The 26,016-nt window shown below is 36.3% G+C and overlaps 5 protein-coding genes across 6 annotated transcripts in view; 3 read left to right on the plus strand and 2 right to left on the minus strand.

Moving 5' to 3' along the window:
• The first annotated feature begins 471 nt into the window (after positions 1 to 471).
• On the plus strand, positions 472 to 919 carry LOC134649646 (protein PET100 homolog, mitochondrial). The gene has a single exon (XM_063504485.1). The coding sequence runs from the start codon at positions 571 to 573 to the stop codon at positions 787 to 789; it is 219 nt and encodes a 72-aa protein (XP_063360555.1). The 5' UTR covers positions 472 to 570; the 3' UTR covers positions 790 to 919.
• Positions 876 to 26,016, minus strand: part of LOC134649588 (major facilitator superfamily domain-containing protein 9-like) — a 336,592-nt gene continuing 311,451 nt past the window's right edge. The window contains exons 2-6 of the mRNA XM_063504405.1: positions 3,533 to 3,588; positions 2,790 to 2,921; positions 2,349 to 2,478; positions 1,956 to 2,174; positions 876 to 1,618 (exon numbers count right to left, since the gene is read on the minus strand). Of these exons, the coding sequence (XP_063360475.1) occupies positions 906 to 1,618; positions 1,956 to 2,174; positions 2,349 to 2,478; positions 2,790 to 2,921; positions 3,533 to 3,574 (1,236 nt within the window). The 5' untranslated portion in view covers positions 3,575 to 3,588 and the 3' untranslated portion in view covers positions 876 to 905. The remainder of the gene's footprint in view (positions 1,619 to 1,955; positions 2,175 to 2,348; positions 2,479 to 2,789; positions 2,922 to 3,532; positions 3,589 to 26,016) is intronic.
• On the plus strand, positions 5,690 to 7,036 carry LOC134649856 (complex III assembly factor LYRM7). Its single transcript, XM_063504693.1, has 4 exons — positions 5,690 to 5,818; positions 6,119 to 6,262; positions 6,709 to 6,790; positions 6,864 to 7,036. Exons 1-4 carry the CDS (start codon positions 5,798 to 5,800, stop codon positions 6,971 to 6,973), a joined length of 357 nt encoding a protein of 118 aa, XP_063360763.1. The 5' UTR covers positions 5,690 to 5,797; the 3' UTR covers positions 6,974 to 7,036.
• LOC134649645 (NADH dehydrogenase [ubiquinone] 1 beta subcomplex subunit 2, mitochondrial-like) lies at positions 7,675 to 8,986 on the minus strand. The gene is made up of 3 exons (XM_063504484.1): positions 8,799 to 8,986; positions 8,363 to 8,489; positions 7,675 to 7,934 (listed from the first exon to the last, which is right to left on the minus strand). The coding sequence occupies exons 1-3, from the start codon at positions 8,891 to 8,893 to the stop codon at positions 7,848 to 7,850; spliced, it is 309 nt and encodes a 102-aa protein (XP_063360554.1). The 5' UTR covers positions 8,894 to 8,986; the 3' UTR covers positions 7,675 to 7,847.
• The window catches only part of LOC134649547 (CD2-associated protein), a 38,517-nt gene continuing 21,807 nt past the window's right edge, over positions 9,307 to 26,016 (plus strand). For both annotated transcript variants that reach the window (XM_063504317.1, XM_063504316.1), the window contains exons 1-2: positions 9,307 to 9,488; positions 15,723 to 15,906. In XM_063504317.1, coding sequence (XP_063360387.1) covers positions 9,464 to 9,488; positions 15,723 to 15,906 — 209 coding nt within the window. In that variant the 5' untranslated portion in view covers positions 9,307 to 9,463. The remainder of the gene's footprint in view (positions 9,489 to 15,722; positions 15,907 to 26,016) is intronic.

Raw genomic sequence — 26,016 nt, forward strand, 5'->3', positions numbered from 1 at the left:
TTATGACAATTGATCGTTAGGGCATGGTCCCATTAGGACAAACCAGTTAGGGCAAGTGACTTTAGGACAAACGTTGTTAGGGATTCAGAATGACACCCGAATTAAATTTGGTGTTTGCGTCCGCACGGCCTGATTCGATCGGACAATTTCATCAGATTGGCGAAAAATTGTCTCGTCTGGACTCCACTTTTGCCAGCTATTATACAATGATAAAATCGCATGTTATTTGTTGCAAGGTCTGTGGGAGCCTTTACATGACTTGCGCTTGTATTTACCGTGCGATCCGTGCGTAATAATTTACTGAAACGATGTGGAGTTCAACAAGTGAAAAACGTCTTAATTTTTTTTTAAAGCTATTTGGGACATGTGTTTACCCGCAGTAAGTTTAGTTGTTAAAAAGCACCTATCCGTCCGTTTCGGTCATGTTCGGTTGTCGTTTTGACATTGACATTAGCATAACCAAGAAGAACGAAGAACAATATTTACTTCAAATTATCAGAAATCAGGAAAAATATTGAACATATTATTACATCACATCGATTTCTTGTAATCGCAATATAAAACACTATAATGGGCAATTGGAAACTCGAAGTCGGAAGGATGGCGATGTACATGTCTTTTCCTGTGATGTTGTTCCACTTTTTCAACCAACCAACTTATTTCGAAGAATGGGTGACAAATACTAAGCGACAAATCTTCCCACCAGAAAGCAAAACAGATCGGGAGGACATACAGCAGCTAATCGCGGACATGAGGAAAAAACAAATGCAGGCATTTGAGAAGGAATGAACTTAGCATACGGTTTAGGCTTAATATAAATATTAAACTGTATTATGCATATTAAAAAACGCCGTAAAGGAAATTAAACACATACATTTAAACATAACAAAATATTTATTAAAACTTCAGTCTTGTTTTATTCTTTTGTTTTTGTGCCTGTAACTTGCAAGAGAACCTAAAGTCACCACAAAAAATGTTACATAAACAACATGCTGTACACTGTAGTACTGTCCTACTAAGCCTGCTACTATTGGAGCAACCACACCAGATAGAGACCGCACACTGTTTGAAGCTCCAATTAATGCAGCTCTGTGTTTATTATGGCTTATCTTTAGTATCATTTCCAAAGTTACTAACCTACCAACAGCATTACCTATTGCAAGAGGTATCAAAAATAAAGCATACATATAAATATTAAAAGAATTAATCAATCCTAATATTGACAAAGATAAAACCAAAAATACATGGAAGTTTCTAACATTGTAATCTTTGTCTTTTGTATAAAAGCTATTTATGTATCCCATGTAGTAACTACAAATGGATCCTATTATGCCCTGGAATGATATAATATACCCAATATACTTGGGAGTTAGTGCATAAGTGATTTTTAAATACAAAACATAATTTGAATAGTATAATGACATAGCAAACCCAAGCAATCCTTTGAAAAAAAATATGGTCCCATATTTGGACCATTCTATTTTATACAACTCTAAAACTGATTCTTTACAACTACTAACTATTTTATGTACAATTCCTTTTGGTATAATTTTTTCTTTAACTGGTTTGTTTGCCTGTTGCAGTTCTGATATTGATTTTGGTAATAAATACACCAAACCTGAAAGAAATACAATACATATATACTCACAATTAACAAATTTAATGTTGTCTCATTCAATTACTGTTAACATACTGAAGATAATTGGTTCATTAGCACAGATTAAGCCCGTAGCAGATATACTATTATGATGATGATCATTTACCATTCTTATTCATCCTTTTCTTTCATGTTTTAACTGTATAAGTGACAGTGATGTCCCAAAATGTGAATATAATAAAAAAAGCATCAACCATGCAACATTTATAGGATATTTCTAGTTGTACATCTGCTAAGGTATTATGTTTTTTGAATATGGTATGGAATTATCATAGGAGAAAAACATTTGGGCGCTTACCTGCATTGGCAATAAAGCAGACCCCAACAACTGTTGCTACCAGTTTAAAGGCCTGTTCCGGATGATCTTCTGCTATATGCCCTCCAATAATTGGGCCTATCGTCATACCAATTCCAGATATGGCCGCCATTTTGCCATAAATGCTGGACTGTTTCTTTTCACTCCGCTCATAGTCTGGCACTAAAGCTTTGGTCAATATTTGTGTCTGCTTAAATAGGCCTGTAACATTTATTTATTTTTGTACATTTATTTACTTAATGTTTTTTTTTGTCTAAGTGCATTTAAGATTTTTTGTTAGCAAAGATTGATTTAACAATTGGTTTAAAAAAATTAGTGCATGTTGGTACACTAAAATTAAATTTCTACCTAATGAGAACAACAACACTAACTTACCTAAACATGCTCGTATAATTAGTATAACAACTAGTGAACTCGTAATACCCAAAGCAGCATAGGCCAGACCGCATATTAATAATGTAGCAATCAGTACAACTTTTCGCCCTTTAAGATCACTTAAACTGCCCTGAAACAAAGTGATAATAATAATAGAGGAAGTTAAAAATATTTAAAATAAATTGAATATGTAGTAGTTAACAATCAGGAGTTTCATTACAGCGAGGCAATTTTTTTTCTCATAGAAACTGAGAAGGAAAGGTTGGTTATCCCTTCAATTCTATTATTTAAAATGTCCAGTGATAGTCAACAGCAAAACTACTTTTCTATGTTCGCCATTTTTATAGATAGTGCTACTTTATTGGGAAATTTCCAAACAAATTAACCCATTTTCATTGATTTTGAGCATACTTCACAGAGATAGTTAAGTATTATAGTTACAAGAAGTGGTCCTGAAGCCAGCTGAAACCCAGAATATATGGAACCCATGAGCCCCACATACACATGGTCGGCACCCAGGGTCCTCACGTGGCTGGCAATCAATGGAACTATCAAGCTCACTGCCAGGAGATCCTGAAAATCAAATTTTAAACAATATACATATATGTATTCAGTATAATACAGGTAGTATTGTGATTCACACATCGCTAATATCAAATAAAAAGTTATATGACTGTTCCGAGTCATTCAAATCACATAATGCAAATAAAACAAGTTTGGTAGCAACAAAAATTCAGCAGTAAAACCCTCACACATTTTTTTTATTTAGACATTTATTTATTTGTTGCATACAATTAATACTTACAGTTCAACCTTGCGTGATAAATTGATAATTGGAATTACATTTCTTAATAGCTAACAACATGCATTTTTCGAATTAATAAAAATAGTAAATATACAGTTACATGTGCATATATTTTGTGTATAAAAAAAAAGGTGGTGCGATAGGTAATAGGTATCAAAATAAAGTCATCACAAAATCTCAGTAGGAATCCAAATAAAATTAACTAAGTTTTAAAGTTTAAAACAGTTTTCCAATTAGTACTTACCAAGAGAGAAATTCATTTGATGATTGAACCTTTGGTAACGTGTACAGATTTTAATATCACGACTTAGAAGGAATAAGTACATAGAAACAAAAAAAACTGTATTGCAATAAACGATTACAAGTTTAATTTACTTACCACAAACGCAACACATTGAAGAAGATAAATTGTAAAAGTCATTTTTTAAGGTTACTCTTGAATACACATAATGCACGTATTTGAATATAATTATATTTATAATGTATTACAATAATTTACTATCATCAACTAGTATTATAATATATTTTTCGGGCCAAAATATACCTTATACACCGACAAATGACAGACACGTCAATCCAAGGCAGCTGTCATTGTCATTATTTTTGAAAAGCCCCCTCAAAACTAGATGGTCAAACCAATTTGTCAGTAAATAGGAACAAAAAAACTATACTCATCCTTTTCTTTTGGGTGCTACTACTAGTGTAAGACAAAGATAGTATGATTATCTCTGTCTATGTTTGAAAGGAGAGTGTGGAGCTCTCTCCAGACTATAGTTTGTCAAAGGCCTGTCTCATTTCAAACATAGACAGAGATAATCATACTATCTTTGTCTTACGCTAGTACTAGCACCCAAAAGAAAAGGATGAGTATAGTTTTTCTGGTTCTTATTTACGGACAAATTGGATTGACCAACTAGTCTTAGAGCTGTGCGGAAAGGGAAGTTGTGAAATAAGAATAATTTATTTATAATAAAATAGGTAGGCAATCACAAAGGTGTCCGGTAAGCACCAAACTAGGCTGAGCCTGTATCTTGGGGCTTACAAAAGAGTAGGTAACATACGGTAACTAAACCTAATTAAAATGATGTGTGAAAGAGGGGGTGATAAGGTGTATGCTTTTAGGGTGTGTAAATATGTGTGTGTGTGTGTGTGTGTGAAAGGTGTAGGAGAGCGAGTAAGTATTGGCCCCATACATTCCACGACTCTTCTCTTTCCACACAGACTCTATATGTGCGTGAATCGAGTGTGGAGGGTGCTTCACTTACGCAAGAGCGATAGAGAGGCAGATAACATTTCGATATTCATTTTCGCGGAAGCCCTCAGCCATTTAAGCCCTTGCTACACGGTCGCCGACAAGCCTACTAACCGTCTGACCTTGGTCTGTCCTTGGTATGTGGGTCCGTCTGAGTTGTCTGGCTAGACGGTGGCAGACCACAGTGTGTTCAGAACTCGCGGACGGACAACACGTATTGCAAGCGCACAAAATGGCCCGTAACCTTTCAGAAAGTTGGCGTGGCATTAGTACCTACTCACTTACTCAGTGGTGTATGGCCCTGAGGGCGGCGTATGCCACTCCTGGCGGATTGCATTTTGTTTTTCTTCCTTGACTTCTGGGGCGGCAAAACTTATTGGCCGGTGCGCCAAATTTCATAACCTACTCATACTAGTGCAATGACAAAAAAATAAGTTCTTGTCAAAAATTTCATTTTTGGTACAAGCTTTTATCGCTGACTGTACTTTTCTTTCCACAGGCAACTAATAATCGTCGAGACAATTCTAAAAACCCCAAACACAATTAGGTCGCGTTGTTCTATCACAGGGTTGCTATGGCCACCTCCTGTCTCCATCATCAGATCAGCTCTATGGTACCATAATAATGCATTGTCACCCGACATATGTATGCAAATTTTCAGCTCCATCGGAAACTAGAAAGTGGGTCTAATTTAACTTCCAAATTTGACCCGTACAAACATATTTACATACTTACATTAGGTATATTGCAAGTTAATAAAAAGCTTGTAAAAAAAGAAAAGGGTATATGAATGAAACGCTGGCTCAGAAAACGGCATTTGTTGAGTTATTTCAACTTAATGAATTTGCTGGACTACGCTACTGGGACATACATAACTTTCTAAGAATGAAGAGGAAAGTATTTGATGAATTATTGCTACTGAGTACCCATGGCATGGCTATTAACCACACGAGCGCACACGGCGCGTCCTCCAAGCGAAATGGCCTAGTGCGGTTGGCGACGGGCGGCTACACGGTTCCGGACCGACCGCTCAGACCGCGGTCGCTGGCGCGCGCTCGCATGCCAAGGGCGTCCGGAGGTCAAACGAAATTTTGTTGGAAACAACTGTCTACACGGTCCGGGACGGACCAAGGCCACGCGGTCTGGGGGCTTGTCGGCGACCGTGTAGCAAGGGCTTTAGGCATAGGAAAATACAGCCGTGTTACGTTACCGATTGACGTTTCTGTCAAAATGACGTTAGATTAGATGTGTCAGATCAACTAAAATATACATAAGAATTATAAAATATGATAATGATAAAAATAAAATTGTCTCATCGCATACGAAACGCAATTTTTATGTGTGCCTGGTAGCAAATATTATAATTTAGTATTTATTCGCAATTGTTACATAATGAGTAATCTGAGAAGAAATGTAAGTTAGATTTATTGGCTACTAATTGAAAGATTATTTTTTACTGCATAATACTACTCTCATTTGTTTGATACAAACTAAGCCTTTTATTTCAGTTTTAAAAAGGCTAGGCCTGGCTAGGAATTGATAACCTATTGGGTACTATTTTGAATCTCACTTTCTCATGACTAGACAAGATTGGTGCTGTTTTCAACTTCACACATACACATTCTTTATGAATATATTTCAATGTAACTTAATAGTTATGTTATTCGTAGTTAGTTTTTTTAAGTTTTAATAATTATTTTTTTAAACTTTCAGGTTCTGCAGTGTTTTAAAAAACTCCATAGAACTAGGCTCATCGTGTTTCATGGAGATCAAATGGCATTAACAGCTGGTAGGTTAAAAATTAATGAAGAATTTAAGAAAAACAAAGGAGTTGACAATGAAGAGGCAATAAAGGCTGTAAGTAAAATAATCATTAAAAAAGATAATATAAAATTAATTATCAATCTATTTTATTATATCTATGCAGAGTCATAGAGAAAAAAATACATAGAGTGCTCACTCCATACATCAGTTTTAGTACCAAAAAGACTATTAGCATCTAGCATCGAGTAGCGGAACTATCAATACTGCTACTTGACAATAGATGTAGCCACCGACTGGAAAGTCTTATGCTGTTGAGATAAGACTTTCCGGTCGGTGCTACATCTATTGTCAAGTAGCAGTACTAATAGTTCCGCTACTCGATGCTAGATGTAGACACTGAAATAAATAGTCTGAACTGATGTATGGAGTGTATTCTTTTTTTGTCTATGGCAGAGTGTAACAGTGAATTTTACTAATTAAAAATAGCATTGTTGTTTTTTCATTTAAACATTAAGTAGAACCTATGTTTTTAATTTCAGATGATTGCCTTTGGAGAAGATGTAGAAAGAGAATTAAGGACACAAGTAATACAAGCAAAAGAGATTAAACCTGGAGTCTTTGGTAAGTATTTTGCACAACACTTAAGTGTATATTTGTAATATTCTAGTTTGTAAATAACTATTTTCTGTTGCAGAGGCCAGAATAACTCAAGACACATTAAAATTAGAAAATATACCATATGATGACAATGCAATCATAGAAAAAGGCACAGGAACACCTTGTTGTCAGAGTCGCCCAAAATAATTATGTTATTAGTAGATGTTTAGATTAGTGGAATAAGAATAAAATGATGTACCTGAAAATGTACTAATATTTTTTAATTCCATGGTAATTTTTGCACCATGTTTATTAAAGTCCTTAATATTTGTAGCAATAAGAGGATGGTATGTATTATTTTGTACTACTGACAGAACAGAACTAGGGTAAACTACCCAAATGATTGGTCTAGCTAGCATTTGATCTGTTTTTGTAGGGAGAGAACTAGAGAAGTCATGAATGTTGTGTGACATTAAAGTTGAAAGGGCCCATGATTGGAGGTAGACTGACTTAACCCCTCGAATGCCGTTGTCAAAAATTTGCTACTGAATTAATAACCTTTCAACTGTTAATTAGTCCACTGATTAGTCCAAATTGTCTGGGACGTATAGGACAAGGCAGTTGAGGGGTTACACCTTTATAAGGCATTTGAACTTTATTTCAAAGTGTGATAGGGTTCAATTTTCCATAATTTCTGACACTACACTACAGAAACACACATTGTCATCTGCGCTACTTCAACACTAAACTTGAGTCGCCTTAACTTCAAGTTCGGGTTAATCCATCTATCAGATTATGCAATTTTGGTATAAAGAAAAGGTAATAGGGTAGATATTTGCTGAGAGGGTCGAATGGACACTTGATACTTAAATGCTGAAAAAACTAGATTTAGAAAAAAAATGCTAATGTTTTGTTTTTTATTTATAACATTAATGAATCATGCTACATATAATTTAAATAAATCTGTACAAATAATTAGCTTATTTTACAATTGTAATTCTGCTACCTTTATGTTGAGATGGAAATATCACAAAATGTATGTCTTGCAACAAGCTAATGAATTGGGTAATATTTTTTTCTATTAATGCTTCAACGGTCCAGCTGAATCAGGAGGGATACCAAGTTCCGCATCTGTCCAGGTGCACGGGTCAATGTAAGGCCATTCTCCCTGCAATAAGAATACCAAGATTAAGTATTATGCGCTGTTTTCAGGATACTATTAAATTATAATTATTATGTCAGTACAATATTATTTCCTATTACTAATGCACCCTTTATAGTAAATGCCACTGGGAAAGGGAGAGGTATAGATACACAGACAGGTCCAGATTTATCCAGGGGTCAGCAAGCTTTTAAAGACAAGAGCCAGCCACAGCAGAAATTATCAGTTTTAGGAATGTCACATTAATTTGATGGGTCTGTTCCCTAAGTGTTGATTGTGGTGTCTTGAAGACAACTGCAGGTTCAACAAGCCGCTTGCTATTTGCAGACCTTAGAATAGTGCTGAATACACATACAACCAAACCAGTTACTGGAAACAAGATACATTGTGCTAGTGTAAGTTTTAGATTATTTCTTAACATATTATACTCTTACATAAACATGTTCAGGTTCGGTGAAGATATGGTGAAGGATCCACCACCAACAGAGTCCACCAATAATGTTGGCTTTCATCTCCACACCCTTGGATGGTAGTGGTGGAGGTACCCTGTATGACCAAGACCTAAAGACATACAAATAAAATGACAATTTATTTCAGTTTCTATACTGTAATCAAGGAAACTAAGGGGAAAATATAAGTCCCATAAAGGGACTACGATCTGACAATACAAGTAAAAAGCATGATGGTTGATGGTACATCCACCAATTTTATAGCCTAACGAGTTACTAAGTGAGGCTATTTCAATACATTTAAAAATATGGTAAGGGTTTAATCTAAATAGTGATACTCGTGAGTATAAAATAATCATATTCTTCAGGACTTCGCTATCAAATTTTCTTTGACATTAGTCAGTGACATAACAACACTCACCCATGTCCAGAATTTCTGGTAGATTGCTTGGAGTTTTTAGCGGTATTTCTTATGCTATTCAGCAACAACGCTCGTGAGAGTATGGTCCTGTTCATTTTGTGAACTGGTTGTTTAATTTCAGTATAATTTAATTGAAAATAAATATCCACCGAGATAACTCGGTTCGTATTCGTATACCATAGAATAAACAGGATACAGGATTAGACGACTAAAAATGAGCAAAGGATTTTATCAAAAACGCAATAAATACGTTACTACCAACATAAGGATACAATTCAGAAATGAAATGTTAAAAAGAACAGTTTATTAAATATTATCGTCACAAACGTATTCAGAAAAAACTAATTCCATGAAAAAAATGGAGTTTTCTCTTCTTCATATTGTTTTAAATAAAATTAGTTGTAATATTGAGAAATATAATAAAATTCACAAACAAGAAACGAAAACAACGCCTTTACATGAAGCCTTCAGTTTTATCTGTGGTAGCAACCAGTCTGACGTGCTTAAAAAAAACATGTCGAGTTACTTGTCCTTCTCGCGCTTGCCCTTATTTTAATTTAAGTCGTGTTGTGTTCACTGTAGGTCGTGGCGTAAATACTAATTCGGGTACAGTCAGTGTTATTGTTGTTTGTGTTGTGAACATGTGATATTTATTTATAACAAATATGGAGACCAATGCAAATCAGAAGGGTACGTAATGTCTTAACTTATCGTCTTGTTTGTGTATGTATAAAATAACTGTACCGTACGCGACATCAATTCAGCTGACGTAGTTTGCCCTAACTTATTTTTGATGCACATGCATTAAAGTTTTACAATTGTTATTAGCCGGAAGTTCTATAAATCTTAAACGGTCAGCGGTCTTATGTGACAATTTGCAAAATCTGCTTCACTGGATTTATCTTATCGCTTTATAGTGCTACGTATTTTTAGGTATAGTTTTTATTTAATCTCAGTATTGGTATGGTTAAGTATGTATTGAAGTGTTCTCGAGTCTGTTGAATGACTCATACTGCTGGTTACCTATGTGATGTCATATGCATGCGGAATTTTAATAAACATAACGCCGACGCACCTTAATACAGCATTTGGAAAGCTTCTCGAATTTCGCAGCAATATTTCATAACTGTATAAACTGTATTGAATCGGAAAAATTGAGCTATACTGTATTTATTTTTAATTTTTAACAAGCAGAAACGTCTGCGAACGATGCTATTAAGCTTAGAATAAATTTAAAAGTGGAAAAATTACTGTCTTGGGTGAGACTTGAACTCACGGCCTCTGGATTATTTCTCAAGTATGAAGTTCTTGGGAACAAGTGTTGAGTCAACTTTGTATTGTTTGTGTGATAAGAATGTAAATAAGGACTCATAAAGGAACAGTGAGTCACATAACGTTGAGGATTATTACAGACAGTACTTATACAAAACAAAGTATACAGTACTAATACTTTCATATTATGTTTGACGACAACCGGTCTGGCCTAGTGGTTAGTGACCCTGCGTGTGATGCCTATGGTACTGGGTTTGAATCCTGGTAAGGACATTTATTTGTGTGATGATCACAAATATTTGTTCCTGAGAATCCTGAGTCATGGTTGTTTTCTATGTATTTAATTTTGTATACCTAATATAATATATTATATTGTTATCTGAGTACCCACAACACAAGCCTTCTTGTAGTCAATTTGTGTAAAAAATGTACAGTAATACTTATTTATTATTTATGTTTGGTTCCAAATCTATCATAAGTTGATTAAGCATCAAATTTCTACTTTTTTAAACTACAAGCCCTATTTGAAAATTGCATATCTTTGGTCTGGTCACTGAGTTATTGATGCAAATACAGTCAAAACCTTTTATAACGACATCGAAGGGACTACTCATATTTGGTCGTAAAAACCGATAGTCGTAACAGCCGATGACGTACCTAATACTTATTATTACATGTGTGATTAATATTATTATTCTCTTTATTTATTTTTGGTCTTAAGTTAGGTTATTTTATAATATGGATATAAAAATAAAATACAAAAACACTTACAAAAACAATACAAAATACTTATAAACATATTATAAAAAACCTAACCTAGGGTGCCGCCAGCAGCGGGGCAAGGCCCAAGCAGCCGGTGGTCAGGGCTGCAGAGAGAGGAACCGGCGGACTATCCGCGCCGTGTCCAAGATCACCGCCTTCTGCATCTGACCCTTGATCCAACCACCTAGCGAGAGTCTCTCAAGATGTTGGTCGAGACTCTTCGCTATTAGACCGTTCGCTGAAACAACTATCGGGACAATGATCGTCGAATCAACATCCCACATGGCGGTTATCTCGTGAGCCAAGTCTAGGTACTTACTAGACTTGTCCTTCTCGGCTTTCACGAGATTCTCATCATGGGGGATGGTGATGTCAACGAGCACGGCCCGGCGCTGCGATCGATCTATTATCACAATGTCAGGCTTATTGGCTACAATAGTCCTGTCAGTGATGATAGATCGATCCCAATACTTCGCGGTCCACAAGGCCGTATAGAAGAGCAAGCTGCTGGTGAATAATCCTGGCTACGAGATTATGTCTGTGCAAGTACTCGCCGTTAGCAAGATGAGAACAACCGGAAATGATATGCCTGAGTGACTCTCCGGGACGGCGGCATGCCCGACAAATGTCGACCGTACCGTCCTTCAGGATATATTTCCGATAGTTGTTCGTCATCATTACTTCGTCCGCAATTGCACAGGCAAAACCCTCGGTTTCTCCGAAGAGGTCCCCGAATCGTAACCAGTTCACCGACGCGAGCAGGTCCACATCAGGTCCCGTGAGGGCCTTGTAGAACCGCCCGTGTAGCACTTTACTCTCCCATGCCGCCTTGCGATCCGCAGTACTTAGTACCACAGGTTTGCGCCAGTTCTCGTTTGCCAAGGAGAGCGGCGTGAGGTTCCTGTCTACTGCCACTACATCACGATGCATCCCACACTCGTTGTTAAGGAAATAATTCCTGAGATTGTACACCTCGCGGTTGTGGAGATCCTTGGCGTTTAGGAAGCCTCGGCCTCCACATTTCCGTGGGATGTACAATCTCATAACTGACGAGCGTGGGTGTAGCATGCGATGTGCGGTGAGCAGTGATCGGACCCTCCGATCCAGGGCGTCCAGCTCGGTCTGAGTCCACCTTAGTATGCCAAAGGAGTATGTGAGTAGGGGCATTACCCAGGCGTTGAAGGCGCGCACTTTGTTGCCTCCTGACAAAAGACTGTTAAGGACTTTTGTGAGCCGACTGAAAAAGCGCTCCTTCACCGACCGTCTAATACCCTCGTCCTCAATACCCAACGACTGTGACATACCAAGGTATTTATAGGTTTCTGATTCAGAGATAGATCTGAAAGCCATTGTCTCATTATTATTATTATTATTATAGCCTTTTCTTCCATACTCCTTCTTTTAGTTTATCTATGTTTATCTTAGTTGTTTTGTTTGTTTGTATGGATCCCTCTCTGGGTGAAGGCCTCCTCCAGTTTCTTCCAACTTTCTCTATCTTCTCCTGTCTCCATCCAATGTTTTCCGGCTATTTGGGTAATGTCTTCAAACCAGCGTTTCTTCGGCTTGCCGCGGGGGCGTTTTCCGTGTGGTCCCTTCCATTTTGTAGTTTGTATGGTCCATCTTTTATCTGTCATGCGGGCTATATGGCCAGCCCAGTTCCACTTAAGCTTGAGAGCATGGGTAAGAGCGTCGGTTACCTTGGTTTTTTCTCTGATTCTTGTGTGTCTTATTTTGTATATTTTCCGCAGCCCCATCATACTTCTCTCCATAGCTCTCTGCGTAGTTCTTATTTTCTCCTGATTGTGATTAATATACTCATCTATAAAATAAAAGTACATTTTATTTATTTCACATGAAAATTATAATAAAAAGACATTACGTACATAATTATGTAATTTGTTTTCTTTTACTTTGCGACATGTTAAAAGTTTCACGAATAACTCAACAATCATTGACGTATAATATCTAAGGACGGGCTAATGGGGCACTAAACATCGTACTAGTCCAGCGGTGCTACCCACGAATTCCAGCCAATCGTGCAGTCTAACGTGACTAGTTGCGACCAATACCGCGCGTAATGCGAACTCGTCAACCAATCGCGCGCGTGATGCGAACTCATCAACCAATCGCGTTGTAGCGATTTCACACCGCTGTACTGGCCCCTGTCATGCCTCATTATTATTGCCCGTAAAGCCAGTCCCTATTATACGTCAATGGTTCGGATAAGTAACAAACTGACTGAAAAGAAATGAGAAAGCGGGCTTTGGGTTTCGATTATACTGCATACACGTGTACCTATTTTGTTTCTGAGAAATACAATAGACCCTAAACTCGAGTTGTTTTTGTTTACTTTTGCGATCTTGATGACTTTAGTGTGCCAGATGTGGGAAGGGGATACTGCCCTCACCTATTCAAATGTTTACAATACGGCTGGTCGTTCTAACAGATATAATTCTCCGAAAATATCAGTTAAATGTAGTCGCTTAAAGAAATATGTTGTAATAAGCGATGTCGTAAAAAGCGGTGTTTTTTATAAGGCGGTCTAATAGAAATCAGCCGGGACCTTTGATTTTGGTCAATATAACCGGTATGTTGTTCTAAACGATGTCGTCGTAAACGGTTTTGACTGTAATTAGGTTACAACAAATAGTGTCAATATGAGGCTGGACTTCTTGTGTCATTTTTTAATTTTCTTAGGGAATTCTCATTTATCAACTACCAATATACATACATTGATACAATGTAGAACACAACTTATTAAAGAAGGTTAAAAGAAGAGGTAAACAACAACAGATTATCACTAATTTTCTTAGGGAATTCTCATTTATCAACTACCAATATACATACATTGATACAATGTAGAACACAACTTATTAAAGAAGGTTTAAAGAAGAGGTAAACAACAACAGATTATCACTAATTTTCTTAGGGAATTCTCATTTATCAACTACCAATATACATACATTGATACAATGTAGAACACAACTTATTAAAGAAGGTTTAAAGAAGAGGTAAACAACAACATATTATCACTAATTTTCTTAGGGAATTCTCATTTATCAACTACCAATATACATACATTGATACAATGTAGAACACAACTTATTATTATTATTATTAAAGCCTTTCTTATACGAACTGTTAACATTTCATTTAACCATTATATGTGTATATATATTTCTACATGCATGTTTGTAAGGTCTTTTTGACCTAGGCCTCTTCCGAATCGCCTTTTTCTAATATATTTAAGTATTTGTCCAACATTTTCTTCCATTCTTGTCTATCTATTGCCCTTTCTTTCCAGTCTTTTCCTATTGTTTCTATTAGGTCTTTTTCCCATCTTGTTTTTGCTTTGCCCTTTTTTCTTTTACCAATTTTTGGATTCCGATTTGTTGCTATTTTTGTCCATCTGTTGTTTTTCATCCTGGCGATGTGCCCTGCCCAATTGTATTTTTGTTTCAGTATATGTATTGCCGCATCTATAAATCTTGTTCTTCTTCTTATCTCTGTGTTTCTAACTCTGTTTGATAATTTGATGTTAAGGACACTTCTCTCTATTGACCGTTGACATACTTGAATTCGTTTGATGATATCTCCTGTGAGTGACCATGTTTGACTGCCATATGTAAGACAGGGTAGATGCATGAGTCGAAGGCTAGTTTTTTAAGTTTCATTGGTAGTTTCTTCTTAAATATATCCTTCATGGACCAGTACTTCTTCCATGTCTGTCCAATTCTTCTTGTTATTTCTTTGTTTGTGCAGTCTGTGAAAGATACCTGTTTTCCAAGGTATATATACTCGTCAACATATTCCAGTGATGTATTCTCTATCTGTATAGTCACTTTTTTGAGTTGGTCATAACTTTAGTTTTTTATTCATTCATTTCTAAACCTACTTGTTGACTTTGTGTATTTAATTCTTGTAGTAATATACTGAGCTCAGTTGCACTGTATGCTAATATTACCAGGTCATCTGCGAATCGGAGATTTGATAAATATTTGTTGTTTATCTTGATGCCTTTTTGTCTTTCTTCCCAGTTTAGATTTTTGAATATTTCTTCTAAGACCGCTATGAACAGCTTTGGTGACATTGGGTCTCCCTGTCTTACCCCTCTGTTGATCTGGATCTGTCTTCCTATTTTATCTGTTTTTACTCTGGCTGTACTTTTTTCATAGATTATTAAAGAAGGTTAAAAGAAGAGGTAAACAACAAGCTATTATCAGTAAAGAGCGATCTCTTCCAGATAATTTTTGAGTACATAGTTGAAAATCTGAAATCAAGATTAATGCAATAAAAACAATGAAAATTAATAGTTACTAATTTCACATTTAATTATTTCAATTCAGTCGTTTTTGCGCCTCCAGCCTGTGGTTAATTGCTACCTGTCTCCGATCACTGAACATTCAGATACATACATACTCTTAACATTAGGATACATTAACCCAGGTCCAAAATACAATATTATCTTATCAGTACCCTTTAAAAATAAGTAGAGGTCCGAACCTTATGATTATTAAATTCAATTATATTTACAAATCTTTATAATAAAAATACATTAGAATTGGATGCCTAATATTCTGCGCTATTTATTATGTTACCCTGTTGTAGATATTGATATGACAATTTATGTCAGAATGTTATATACAATAATAATATCTCAAATTAAATTAAGTTCTGAACCCTTACTTACTTTACATTTTTACATAATGATAAAAATGAGATTTATACACCCAAGCCTTCAACCACTCCACGCTGGCCATAATAACTTCTTACCAACCTCAGCTAAACGGTAGATTTATCAAAATGCACAACTTTTAACGCATTAACAATTAACAGTGTAATCTATTGAGCAGTAGCCATGCAGTAGCTAAAGCAGTCTTGTTTTGGCAGTGACCTGCGTAGCGAACTACGCATACGACGCGTCCGAGCCGGACGAGCTCACGATCCGGCCCGGCGAGGTGCTGCGCGAAGTGGAACGGCTGCCGGGCGGCTGGTGGCGCGGCGAGCTGCGCGGCCGCAGAGGCATGTTCCCGGACAACTTCGTGTCCGTCACCACGGACCAGACCAGCGCCAGGTGAGCTTTTATATAAATGATTTTTCGTCGTCAATATCGAGGACCACAAATTGGGACAAAACAAGGAAGACGGAGCACAATTCAAAACAAAATGTATGTGTCCCATTCCCATCAGTCACTGGAATAATGCAAATCCAAGAGCGACAGAGTTGGACAAAGATTATCTGCAAATATCGATTTACGCGCTTAGCCGGCCAGAGCGATGTGAAGGAAAAATGTTAAAAATTAAATATCCGACTCTACCACCATACGTAGCTACAAAGAGATATATTAACATCTAACAGGAATATCACTACATAGTATAAAAGAAAGTCGCTTCCCGCTGTCTGTCTGTATGCTTAAATCTTTAAAACTACGCAACGGATTTTGATGCGGTTTTTTTTAATAGATAGTGATTCAAGAGGAAGGTTTATGTATAATTAGGGTTCCGTACCCAAAGGGTAAAAACGGGACCCTATTACTAAGACTCCGCTGTCCGTCCGTCCGTCCGTCCGTCCGTCCGTCCGTCCGTCCGTCCGTCCGTCCGTCCGTCCGTCCGTCCCTCCGTCCGTCCGTCCGTCTGTCACCAGGCTGTATCTCACGAACCGTGATAGCTAGACAGTTGAAATTTTCACAGATTATGTATTTCTGTTGCCGCTATAACAACAAATACTAAAAACAGAATAAAATAAAAAGATTTAAGTGGGGCTCCCATACAACAAACGTGATTTTTGACCGAAGTTAAGCAACGTCGGGCGGGGTCAGTACTTGGATGGGTGACCGTTTTTTTTTGCTTGTTTTTCTCTATATTTTGTTGATGGTGCGGAACCCTCCGTGCGCGAGTCCAACTCGCACTTGGCCGGTTTTTTTTTTAACCCGTGCGAAGCCGGGGCGGGTCGCTAGTATTATAATATCTACCTAATCTATATATTCGTGCATTGATATTGTTGTGGGTTCTCATATATTGTCGTTTCAACCAGGAAATTAGCTATTGTGATAGCCATTTCGTGTTCATTTCATTGGCTAGTGCGTGCTTCGATAAATTTTCTGATTACTTTGGCAGTAAAATGTGGATTCTCAACCTCAAAACAGATATTGAATAATTTTACGGTTTTGTACGTAAAGTATTCGTGTAGGTACATAGCTAGTTTATTCGATCAGGATCATTTTCACGTTTGTATGAAAAGTCTAGAGCACGTTGTATCAAGCAAAGTTCCATGGTCCTTAAAACACAATAATACCGAGACAGTATTGTAAAAACCAGACGCTGAAGTCGCCTGAATGAGGTCAACCTTGTCAACATAATAATACTAAAGCACGAGAAAACGTTTTTATGAGAAAATAAAGGAAGCCAAAGCTTTCTTACTCCTATGCTGTTATGGAATGGAATGTTTATCGTCAGTATTCGTCTTGAATTTCTAAAACCATTACGTGGGCTGGCGAACCACTTCATAATTTCCCAAGGGGTCAAAATATAAACATAGCGAATACTCAACGTAGCTGTTAGTTTTAAAGTTTTACGGCTGCTTAAATCTGTTCATTGTTAACTTCATTGTCAATTACTTGGTGATAATAATCATTAATATTAAAACGTTGTATCTACATTTTAAAAACTTCAATTCTATACCTTGTTCTGACAAAATAAAGTTAATAATGGAAATTATTTTTCAATCGTGGTTACTCTAGCTAGAGTTCTTGGCGTGGCAGACGGCAGAACGGTAGTAACGTAGGCGGACGAACCGCTACATTCTGCTTCAAACAATTACTTAGCGGGTGTCAACAAAATCAACATTAATTTGTAGAGATTACAAAGCCCGGCGGAGTGTGAATCATAGCAGAGATTCCTCCGTACTGTACGTTATTTATAGTTAAATAGTAGTTTATTGTTGTTGGCTTCATAAGGATAATGGTTTACAAGTTTACCTATTAATGTACACTTTTTTAATACTTGTTAGGTTTTTCGTGACTAGATTACCTATAATACGTATAATTTAACAAAAAATCAGCTGCATAAAAAAAAATTGCCACATTTTATAATTATAATAGTTTTTTGTTTCTTAGTATTCAGGATGACTGAAAGGGCTCGTAAGAAATGTTTTCAGTATATACAGTTAAATATGTAACGATTATTCTCGACTATCGAGCGATCTTAGGAGCTATAGTAGCTATACGAACGACGAGGTCACGTTTTGGGGTAATCTTAAAAATGCAGGCTGGCGTAACCTTTCACGACTACTACAGGCGCTGAATAATTTCGATTATCATGCAAGAGCAATGAAAACTTTATATGGCAATTTCATTACAAAGTGAAGTGACCATATTTTATTAACATCAAGCAGAGTGAACTTAATTGTAGACTTATCAGATGCTTTTCGGTAAATTAAAACATTGTAAGGATCCTGATGTGTATGTACACATCAGAGGACACTGATGTCAGTAACGAAATCCAAAAGTGTGTGTGACTTGAAAAAGCTAAAGCCTCTTCTACTATGAGTGTATACCTGTGCTTTATATAGGGATTTGTATTTATTGGTAAAGAGGATCAACAATGTTTTCTTATACGAAAAGAGGTTTAAATTCTAACGCATTCATTGCCATTTTAGAGATTTTGTATGAGTAGAAGGCCATGTGCAAATTATTCGCTTGAACCTCTACTTGTTGTATGAATAGATTCACTGCCTCCTTGTGTAATGAACCTTGATTACCTTGATTTTTACAATAGCGATCTGCATACGCTATTTACTCTGGAGATTTGATAATCTTAAGCGTTGAACATTACGGTAAATATATATGCTTTATGTTCCTATTAAATGAACAGGTTCCATAAAGGTCATATTCTAGCTAATGTTAGCCGAGACATCAGCGGGTTCCACCGTTCTATACCACAGATATATATCTAAATTGATAACCTATAAGCGCACTAGAAGAACCGTCAACATCAGAAGTAATTAAGTGGTTAATGTTCTCTATTAGGGTTCCGTACCTCAAAAGGAAAAAACGGAACCCTAATAGGATCACTCGTGCGTCTGTCTGTCTGTCCGTCCGTCTGTCACAGGTCACAGCCTATTTTCTCCGAAACTACTGGACCAATTAAGTTGAAATTTGGCACACATATGTAAGTTTGTGACCCAAAGATTGACGTGTAACGTAAACAAATGAATTTTAAATATGGAGGCCATTTTTGGGGGGTAAATGAGAAAATTAAAAAATAAAGTTTTCAAACTATCTATATCGTGTTACATATCAAATGAAAGAGCTCATTGTAAGAATCTCAAATATATATTTCTTATAATTTTAGGACAAATCGTTTAGCAGTTATTCAAGAAAATAGGCAACAAATTACCATCCCCCCCTTATCTCCGAAACTACGGGGTCTAAAATTTTGAAAAAAATAGACAAAATAGTTCTTTAACTATAGATGACAGGAAAACCTATTAGAAATGTGCAGTCAAGCGTGAGTCAGACATAATGTACGGAACCCTTGGAACGCGAGTCCGACTCGCACTTGGCCGGTTTTTCTGTACCTTGAGAGACTCCTGTAGCTGGGGCGCCACGGTTTGGAGGACCATGAACTTTTATTCTGATAAACACTAAAAAGAAGGAACAGATTCCTATGGCGTTTCTGTTTATATTTCCTTCTTTTGTCTGATTAGATTCGAAATTGTTTCAAATTAGAATCGAAAAAAAACAAAATCGATGAAAAATGCCTAAAAATGAGTGTATTGTTTTTAACTCTGCGTGGTTTTGAAAATTACGGAATAATTACGTATGGATTAGTTTAGGTACTATTTGTTATTCGTTAATTTGACTTGACGTATTGTCTTACGTTAAGTGCGCGATTATGGCGCCGCGTGCATTGTATCTTGTATCGTATATGTTTTCTGTTGTTATACTCGATGTCATGCCATGTCATTATATTTATTTATATTTTTCATTATCCGCGTAGAAGTTGTTAATTTGGGTTGGGTTGAATTGACAACAATTCATTCGTGGAGCTTTACAACGTTTTGAAGGAAATGTGTTTCAAATTTCAAGGTCCTATAACGGTTTAGGCTGTGCGGTTTTATATTAAGATATATGTCTGTGGGTCCCCGCACCGTTCTATACGCACTCGAGTTCTCCAGGAACTGGTTTGGATACAATTGCCATGCGAGTCTTATATTTCTAGTTCACTGACACCACTGACTTAATATAAAAGAAATAGACACACAAAGCAGAACAAAAACGTCAAGAAATGTGGATCCCAATGACGTTTCGCACCATTTGCATTGATGATAAAAACGCTTACGTAAATTTTGAGTCAAGATAAATGTTTCGTACAGAAAAGAGCTTAATGTCGTAAGCATTAAGTGTCAAATTTGCAAACATAAGTACCAACACTGTTAAAAAATTTAGTCCGTTGGCACTAAACGTAACGTATTTACGTCAAACAACGTCAAACGAGAATAATGAACGAATGGAGTCACTTTGGTACACTTTAATATGTATTACTGTACAGGAAAACCAATTGAAGTAATAAATAAAACAAATTTAATTTAATCGGGAGCTCAAATAAAATTAATTCGTGGTTCAAATTCAAATAAATTAAATTTTTAATTCGTAAGTATACGTCTTTAAATACTAATTTCCTTGAAATAAATTCTACTTATTAAATAACTGTGTATTTAAGATCTACATTTACTCATAGCACGGGTGCACGGGGAAATTTAGATACTGATTGGATTTTTTTTATAAAGCCTACCTATACTTTATAAAAAAAATCCTGTGGTTGTCACTGTGTTCCGACAGGTTTAGCATTTACAGTTAGTCGATATAAGCCCTTATTGGTGGTGTATATGTCGGAAACAGGGAAATGGGCCGAACACACAAGTGCCGTTTTGCCTTGTTTAAAACTGCATCACCCCTATCTCTTGCTATAATTAAATAGCAGTCCACTTTGCACGTCGCATAGGTTTTCTTGGAAATCTTCAATTTAAACATAATATTATTTCTTATGAATTCCATATAAAAAAAAAAAAATATTGACCTCACATCGACTCATTAGAATTTTGTTCCTTGACATCCCTTCTTTGGTACTAACAAATTAATTTAATCAAAACCATAAAATTACCACCAGATTACATAAATTATGTAATGCTATCCAAAGAACTAACCGAAAGAAATACATTCCATCCTTTTTCCTTGTTTTATCATTGTTATTTTTACATATTTTAACGGCACATTTCGTAATTGTTGACAACTTCACATTTGAGCGTTTCAAACAAGACTAAACGAAAAAGTAATGCATGATCTGTTTTGACATCACTTTTGTGGGGCCATTTTTGGCGGCTGATTGGGTATCCAGTTCTTTATACTATATCAATGACTGACACACATAAGTAACTTTTGTGATTCAACATAACTGGTTCTGTTTTGTTTATTATAATTTAGCGCTAATCTCCACGGAAATCGATTAGGTGAAAGTTTACTCCAATTTTAGGTTTAGGACGTAAAATGTTTGCTCATAATCATAACCGCAACACAAGTGAGAGGAAGGACACAATGGATGTCATATCGGACGTATTTGGAGCAGCCTAACTATTAGCGTAGTACCTCCGTCTAACTGAAGACCACATCCATAATAACAATACTAATATCTGGGTGAAAAACATATAAAAACTCGAAAATGCGCGTTTTCCCAGAGATAAGACCTAGCTAGATCGAGTTTTCGACCCCGAAAACCCCCGTATAGCAAATTTCATCGAAATCGTTAGAGCCGTTTCCGAGATCCCCGAAATATATATATATATATACAGTGCCAACCATTTAAATAGCCTCACCTATATATTGTGAGTATTATAATTATACGTGATTATTTTTATCAATATATCTTAAATTTGAATTGTACGCCCTGACGTTTATCGAACGACACATTAACAAGTCCTAACTTGTCTGCGCGCGAAACGTTGTGGACGCAAGAGCTACTTCGGGCCGTCCACATGAATAGCCTCAGTGTAACATAATCGTCCAAACCGTGCATTTAAGTTTAGCTTTCAAATTTATTTTATTATGATTAGACAATACAGATGGCATTATATTAAGTACCTGCAGTAACGCGATAAACACAGTGTTTTTGTGACTATGGGACGTGGTAAAAAACTTACAAGTTTAGAAATTGAAAAGGTTAATTTTTATTTAACTCTAAAATTATCCCATCGTGAGATAGCTAAAAAAATAGGTCGCAGCCCTAAAGTTATTAATAATTATGTTAAAAATAAGGAAAATTACGGCCACCAGTATAAAGGACGCACAAAATTTGCCACTACGGATCGTGAACGTCGACTTATTTTACGCACTGCTTCAAATTCCACCAAGACCGCCAGGCAAATAGCTAGTGAAATAAATACTAGAGCATCTCTCTCTACAGTTCGACGGATTATTAGAACATCATCCCACCTCAAACGAAAAAAAATCATGAGTAACCTCCTTTGCGCGAACAACATGTGGCGGGTCGACTGTCTTTTGCTAAAAAGTACATGTGCTGGAAAACCGAGTGGCGAAATGTGATTTTTCGTGATGAGAAAAAGTTTAATCTAGATGGTCCAGATGGATTTAAATATTATTTTCATGACCTAAGGAAAGAACCGAAAGTACTATCACGTCATCATTCAACTCTCGGATCGGTGATGGTTTGGGGAGCAATTTCTTACTATGGTACTGTTGATTTAATTGTGGTAGACGGAAGACTAAATGCTGAAAAGTATTTAAATTTATTAAAAGAAACAAAAAGTAACATATAGGTAGAAAAAAAATGTTTTTTCAGCATGATAATGCTCCCATACACACGTCAGCCAAAGTTACAAAGTGGTTTGAAGAAAACCAGATTGAAGTTCTAGATTGGCCATCCTTATCCCCTGATCTGAACATCATGAAAAATGCCTGGGGTTGGCTTTCTCGGCAAGTTTATTACAAGGGAAGACAGTTTAGTAATAAAGAAGAACTGATTCAAGCTATTTACACTGTTTGGGATTCTGTGGACGTTAATGACATACATTCTTTATATGAATCTCTACCTAAACGTATTTTCGAATTAATAAGGTCTAATGGAATGTATACGAAATATTAAACGAAAGAGTTTTAATAACTAAACAGTATCTTTTAGCATGTGAGGCTATTCAAGTGGAAGGGTCAATTATTTGTTTGACGTTATTTCTTAAAACTTTGATTAGATAACAATAAATATTTTATTTACTACTACAAGGCTTCTTGTTTTATTTCATATTTAATGTTTAATGTATATCTCCTTTTTATATTACTATGAGAAATATTAATTTTGGTGAGTGAGGCTATTCAAGTGGCTGGCACTGTATAAATAAATAAATAAACAAGAATTGCTCGTTTAAAGGTATTAGATATCTACATTCTTTGTATGATATTATATCATTGATATGATTTTAAAATGTGATGACGGTCTTAGTATCAAGTAAGGTTTCCAGAGTAATAATTAGACAGTATTAATAATAATAATAGGCCTTTTTATCTGTGTCAGATGTTTTAAGCAGCATCCTGGTGAGACTGTATCACGACAAAGCAGTCAACACAACGTAAATTATTAATTAATTAACTTTATGCATACGGTGGCAGACACGATGCCACCATTGTCGTATTTACCTACAAAAATGTGAAGCGAGGTCTATCTGTTACTGCCTTCATTAGTTCCTCACAGTACAAGTATGTATTAGAATAAATGATGTCATCCGACTTGCTACGACGACTATGATTTAGTATACACACAGTAACTCACTCCATTAACTGACCATTGGACCTTATCTCGTTGCTAAAAAGTCTACGAATGGTCAGACAACATGGCCAATGATGGTATATGTATTGCCTGCTCCTATATTTGGATTGTACGTATAACAATATGTGTAGGATTAGATCATAGTATAAGGTACTCGCTAGTGGACATCACGTGTAGTGTCATGTTAGGTGTTAGTAAATATTGGTTGTGGTGGTTTGTCGAATTTCCGATGTTTATGTTATCTTGTTTTTGGAAGTAAATACCGAAGTGTTCGTCGTTTGTTAACGAATATACAATACAAAAGTGACTAAGTGTGGAATTTTTTATCGAATTGTGTAGGTCATCTGCTAATATAGCAGTAAAAATTCAATCGTTAACTTAAATCTATTAGGTAATTGAACAACTTTATTTAATGATATCCTAGACGTGACGTAGAATATATGGGACCGAGAATTTAGTAGGTACTAGTAGTATTTTTTATGAAACGCCGATATACGCTGACATCATCTATCCATACCACATGTAATTCCTGTATTTAACATTACCTTTGATGAATCTATATCTGAAGAGTGTTGTGATCAACACTGGATACCTGCTGAGTCATTAAGTGGTCGTATTTGTTATTTATTCTACAAGAAAGCTGCAAGAGCAGTTGTGCGTTTCTATTGTCTCCCGAGACTAGTGTGATCCATATTGACAAAAAAGCGGCCAAGTGCGAGTCGGACTCGCCCATGAAGGGTTCCGTATTTAGGCGATTTATGACGTATTAAAAAAAAACTACTTTCTAGATCTCGTTCAAACCAATTTTCGGTGGAAGTTTACATGGTAATGTACATCATATATTTTTTTTAGTTTTATCATTCTCTTATTTTAGAAGTTACAGGGGGGGGGGGGACACACATTTTACCACTTTGGAAGTGTCTCTCGCGCAAACTATTCAGTTTAGAAAAAAATGATATTAGAAACCTCAATATCATTTTTGAAGACCTATCCATAGATACCCCACACGTATGGGTATGATGAAAAAAAAAATTTTGAGTTTCAGTTCGAAGTATGGGGAACCCCAAAAATTTATTGTTTTTTTTTCTATTTTTGTGTGAAAATCTTAATGCGGTTCACAGAATACATCTACTTACCAAGTTTCAACAGTATAGTTCTTATAGTTTCGGAGAAAAGTGGCTGTGACATACGGACGGACAGACAGACGGACAGACAGACAGACAGACAGACATGACGAATCTATAAGGGTTCCGTTTTTTGCCATTTGGCTACGGAACCCTAAAAACGACGACAGGAAACGAAGTAAATGTTACCACGGTTGTTATCTTCTGTAAGGTAGAAATATTACTTAGCTACACTGCTTTCAAAACAAGCGAGATGACATTATGCGATGCTCTCTCCCCTCTACCATTCCCTAGGTACGATCATTTTGCTATTTTAACCTGATAATTTTTTGATTAGCTGTATTTATAATGAACCTGTATCTTATCAGTTTGGATAAGGCTCTGATAAGACGTGGTTTGCGACTTGCTGTTTGAGCTGTGGCCCTTGCTCCAAATACATTGTATTTTTAAGGTTGTTGTTGCTGGATTATTGAAACTATTGGGAATAAGTAAGTTTTCGTTTACGCAATTTTCTGAAAAAATGTATATTTAGTGAGTTTGACAGTGATTTATCGTGGTTAAAGTGGTGTGGATGGGCCTTTCGGAAAGGTTCTGGATGAACGTTAAACAAGGGCGGGCGGCAAGGGATGACCGAGTATTGTAAGAAGCTTTGTAAGAGGCCCATCATCAGCAGTGGACATCATTAGGCAGTTGTGATAATCCATAGATTAGTTTAAAAGGAGCGCTTTAAACGGTATTATGTACAAACGTACAAAATGTACAATGGACCTAAGTGTACACTTATCGAATAGATCACGGAGCACGTTTGCTCTTCCACCGTTTTTACAATCTAGGTCACTGTTACCACAAGCTGCCGTTTAAATTATTTACATACGTGAATAGGTATATACTCGGAGAATGCCTTGTCGTATGTTTTGTGTAATGTACAAAGTGCCAGGAAACCTACATCAAAAGACGTGACTACTATAGCTGCCAGGCTAATGTCAAAATGTTTACCTTCGTTGTATACGTTAAGCAGTCAAACCGTCAACTCAGTGTCAAATTGTACTGGTAACCATGGTAACTCCAGGGTAAACTCTGCTAAACCAGGGTTAGTGGAATGGTGCAAGTGGCACTTAGAATTTATGCGTTGCGTTATAACTTATAAAGGTAATTTTTTCCCCGTCCACCACAGAATTGCAACTAGCCCTTCATACTCATTACTAAAGTATTTTAGAGTAGACCAGT

This window comes from Cydia amplana, chromosome 7 (genome assembly GCF_948474715.1).
Source record: "Cydia amplana chromosome 7, ilCydAmpl1.1, whole genome shotgun sequence".
Taxonomy (NCBI): domain Eukaryota; kingdom Metazoa; phylum Arthropoda; class Insecta; order Lepidoptera; family Tortricidae; genus Cydia; species Cydia amplana.

Coding starts and splice junctions, on each gene's coding strand:
- LOC134649646 (XM_063504485.1), top strand. CDS start 571: ATGGGCAATTGGAAACTCGAAGTCGGAAGGATGGCGATGTACATGTCT.
- LOC134649856 (XM_063504693.1), top strand. CDS start 5,798: ATGAGTAATCTGAGAAGAAAT. Junction 5,819..6,118: donor TGAGTAATCTGAGAAGAAAT/GTAAGTTAGATT, acceptor TTAAACTTTCAG/GTTCTGCAGTGTTTTAAAAA. Junction 6,791..6,863: donor GATTAAACCTGGAGTCTTTG/GTAAGTATTTTG, acceptor TTTCTGTTGCAG/AGGCCAGAATAACTCAAGAC.
- LOC134649645 (XM_063504484.1), bottom strand. CDS start 8,893: ATGAACAGGACCATACTCTCACGAGCGTTGTTGCTGAATAGCATAAGA. Junction 8,490..8,798: donor ACCAGAAATTCTGGACATGG/GTGAGTGTTGTT, acceptor GTATGTCTTTAG/GTCTTGGTCATACAGGGTAC. Junction 7,935..8,362: donor CCGAACCTGAACATGTTTAT/GTAAGAGTATAA, acceptor TTCTTATTGCAG/GGAGAATGGCCTTACATTGA.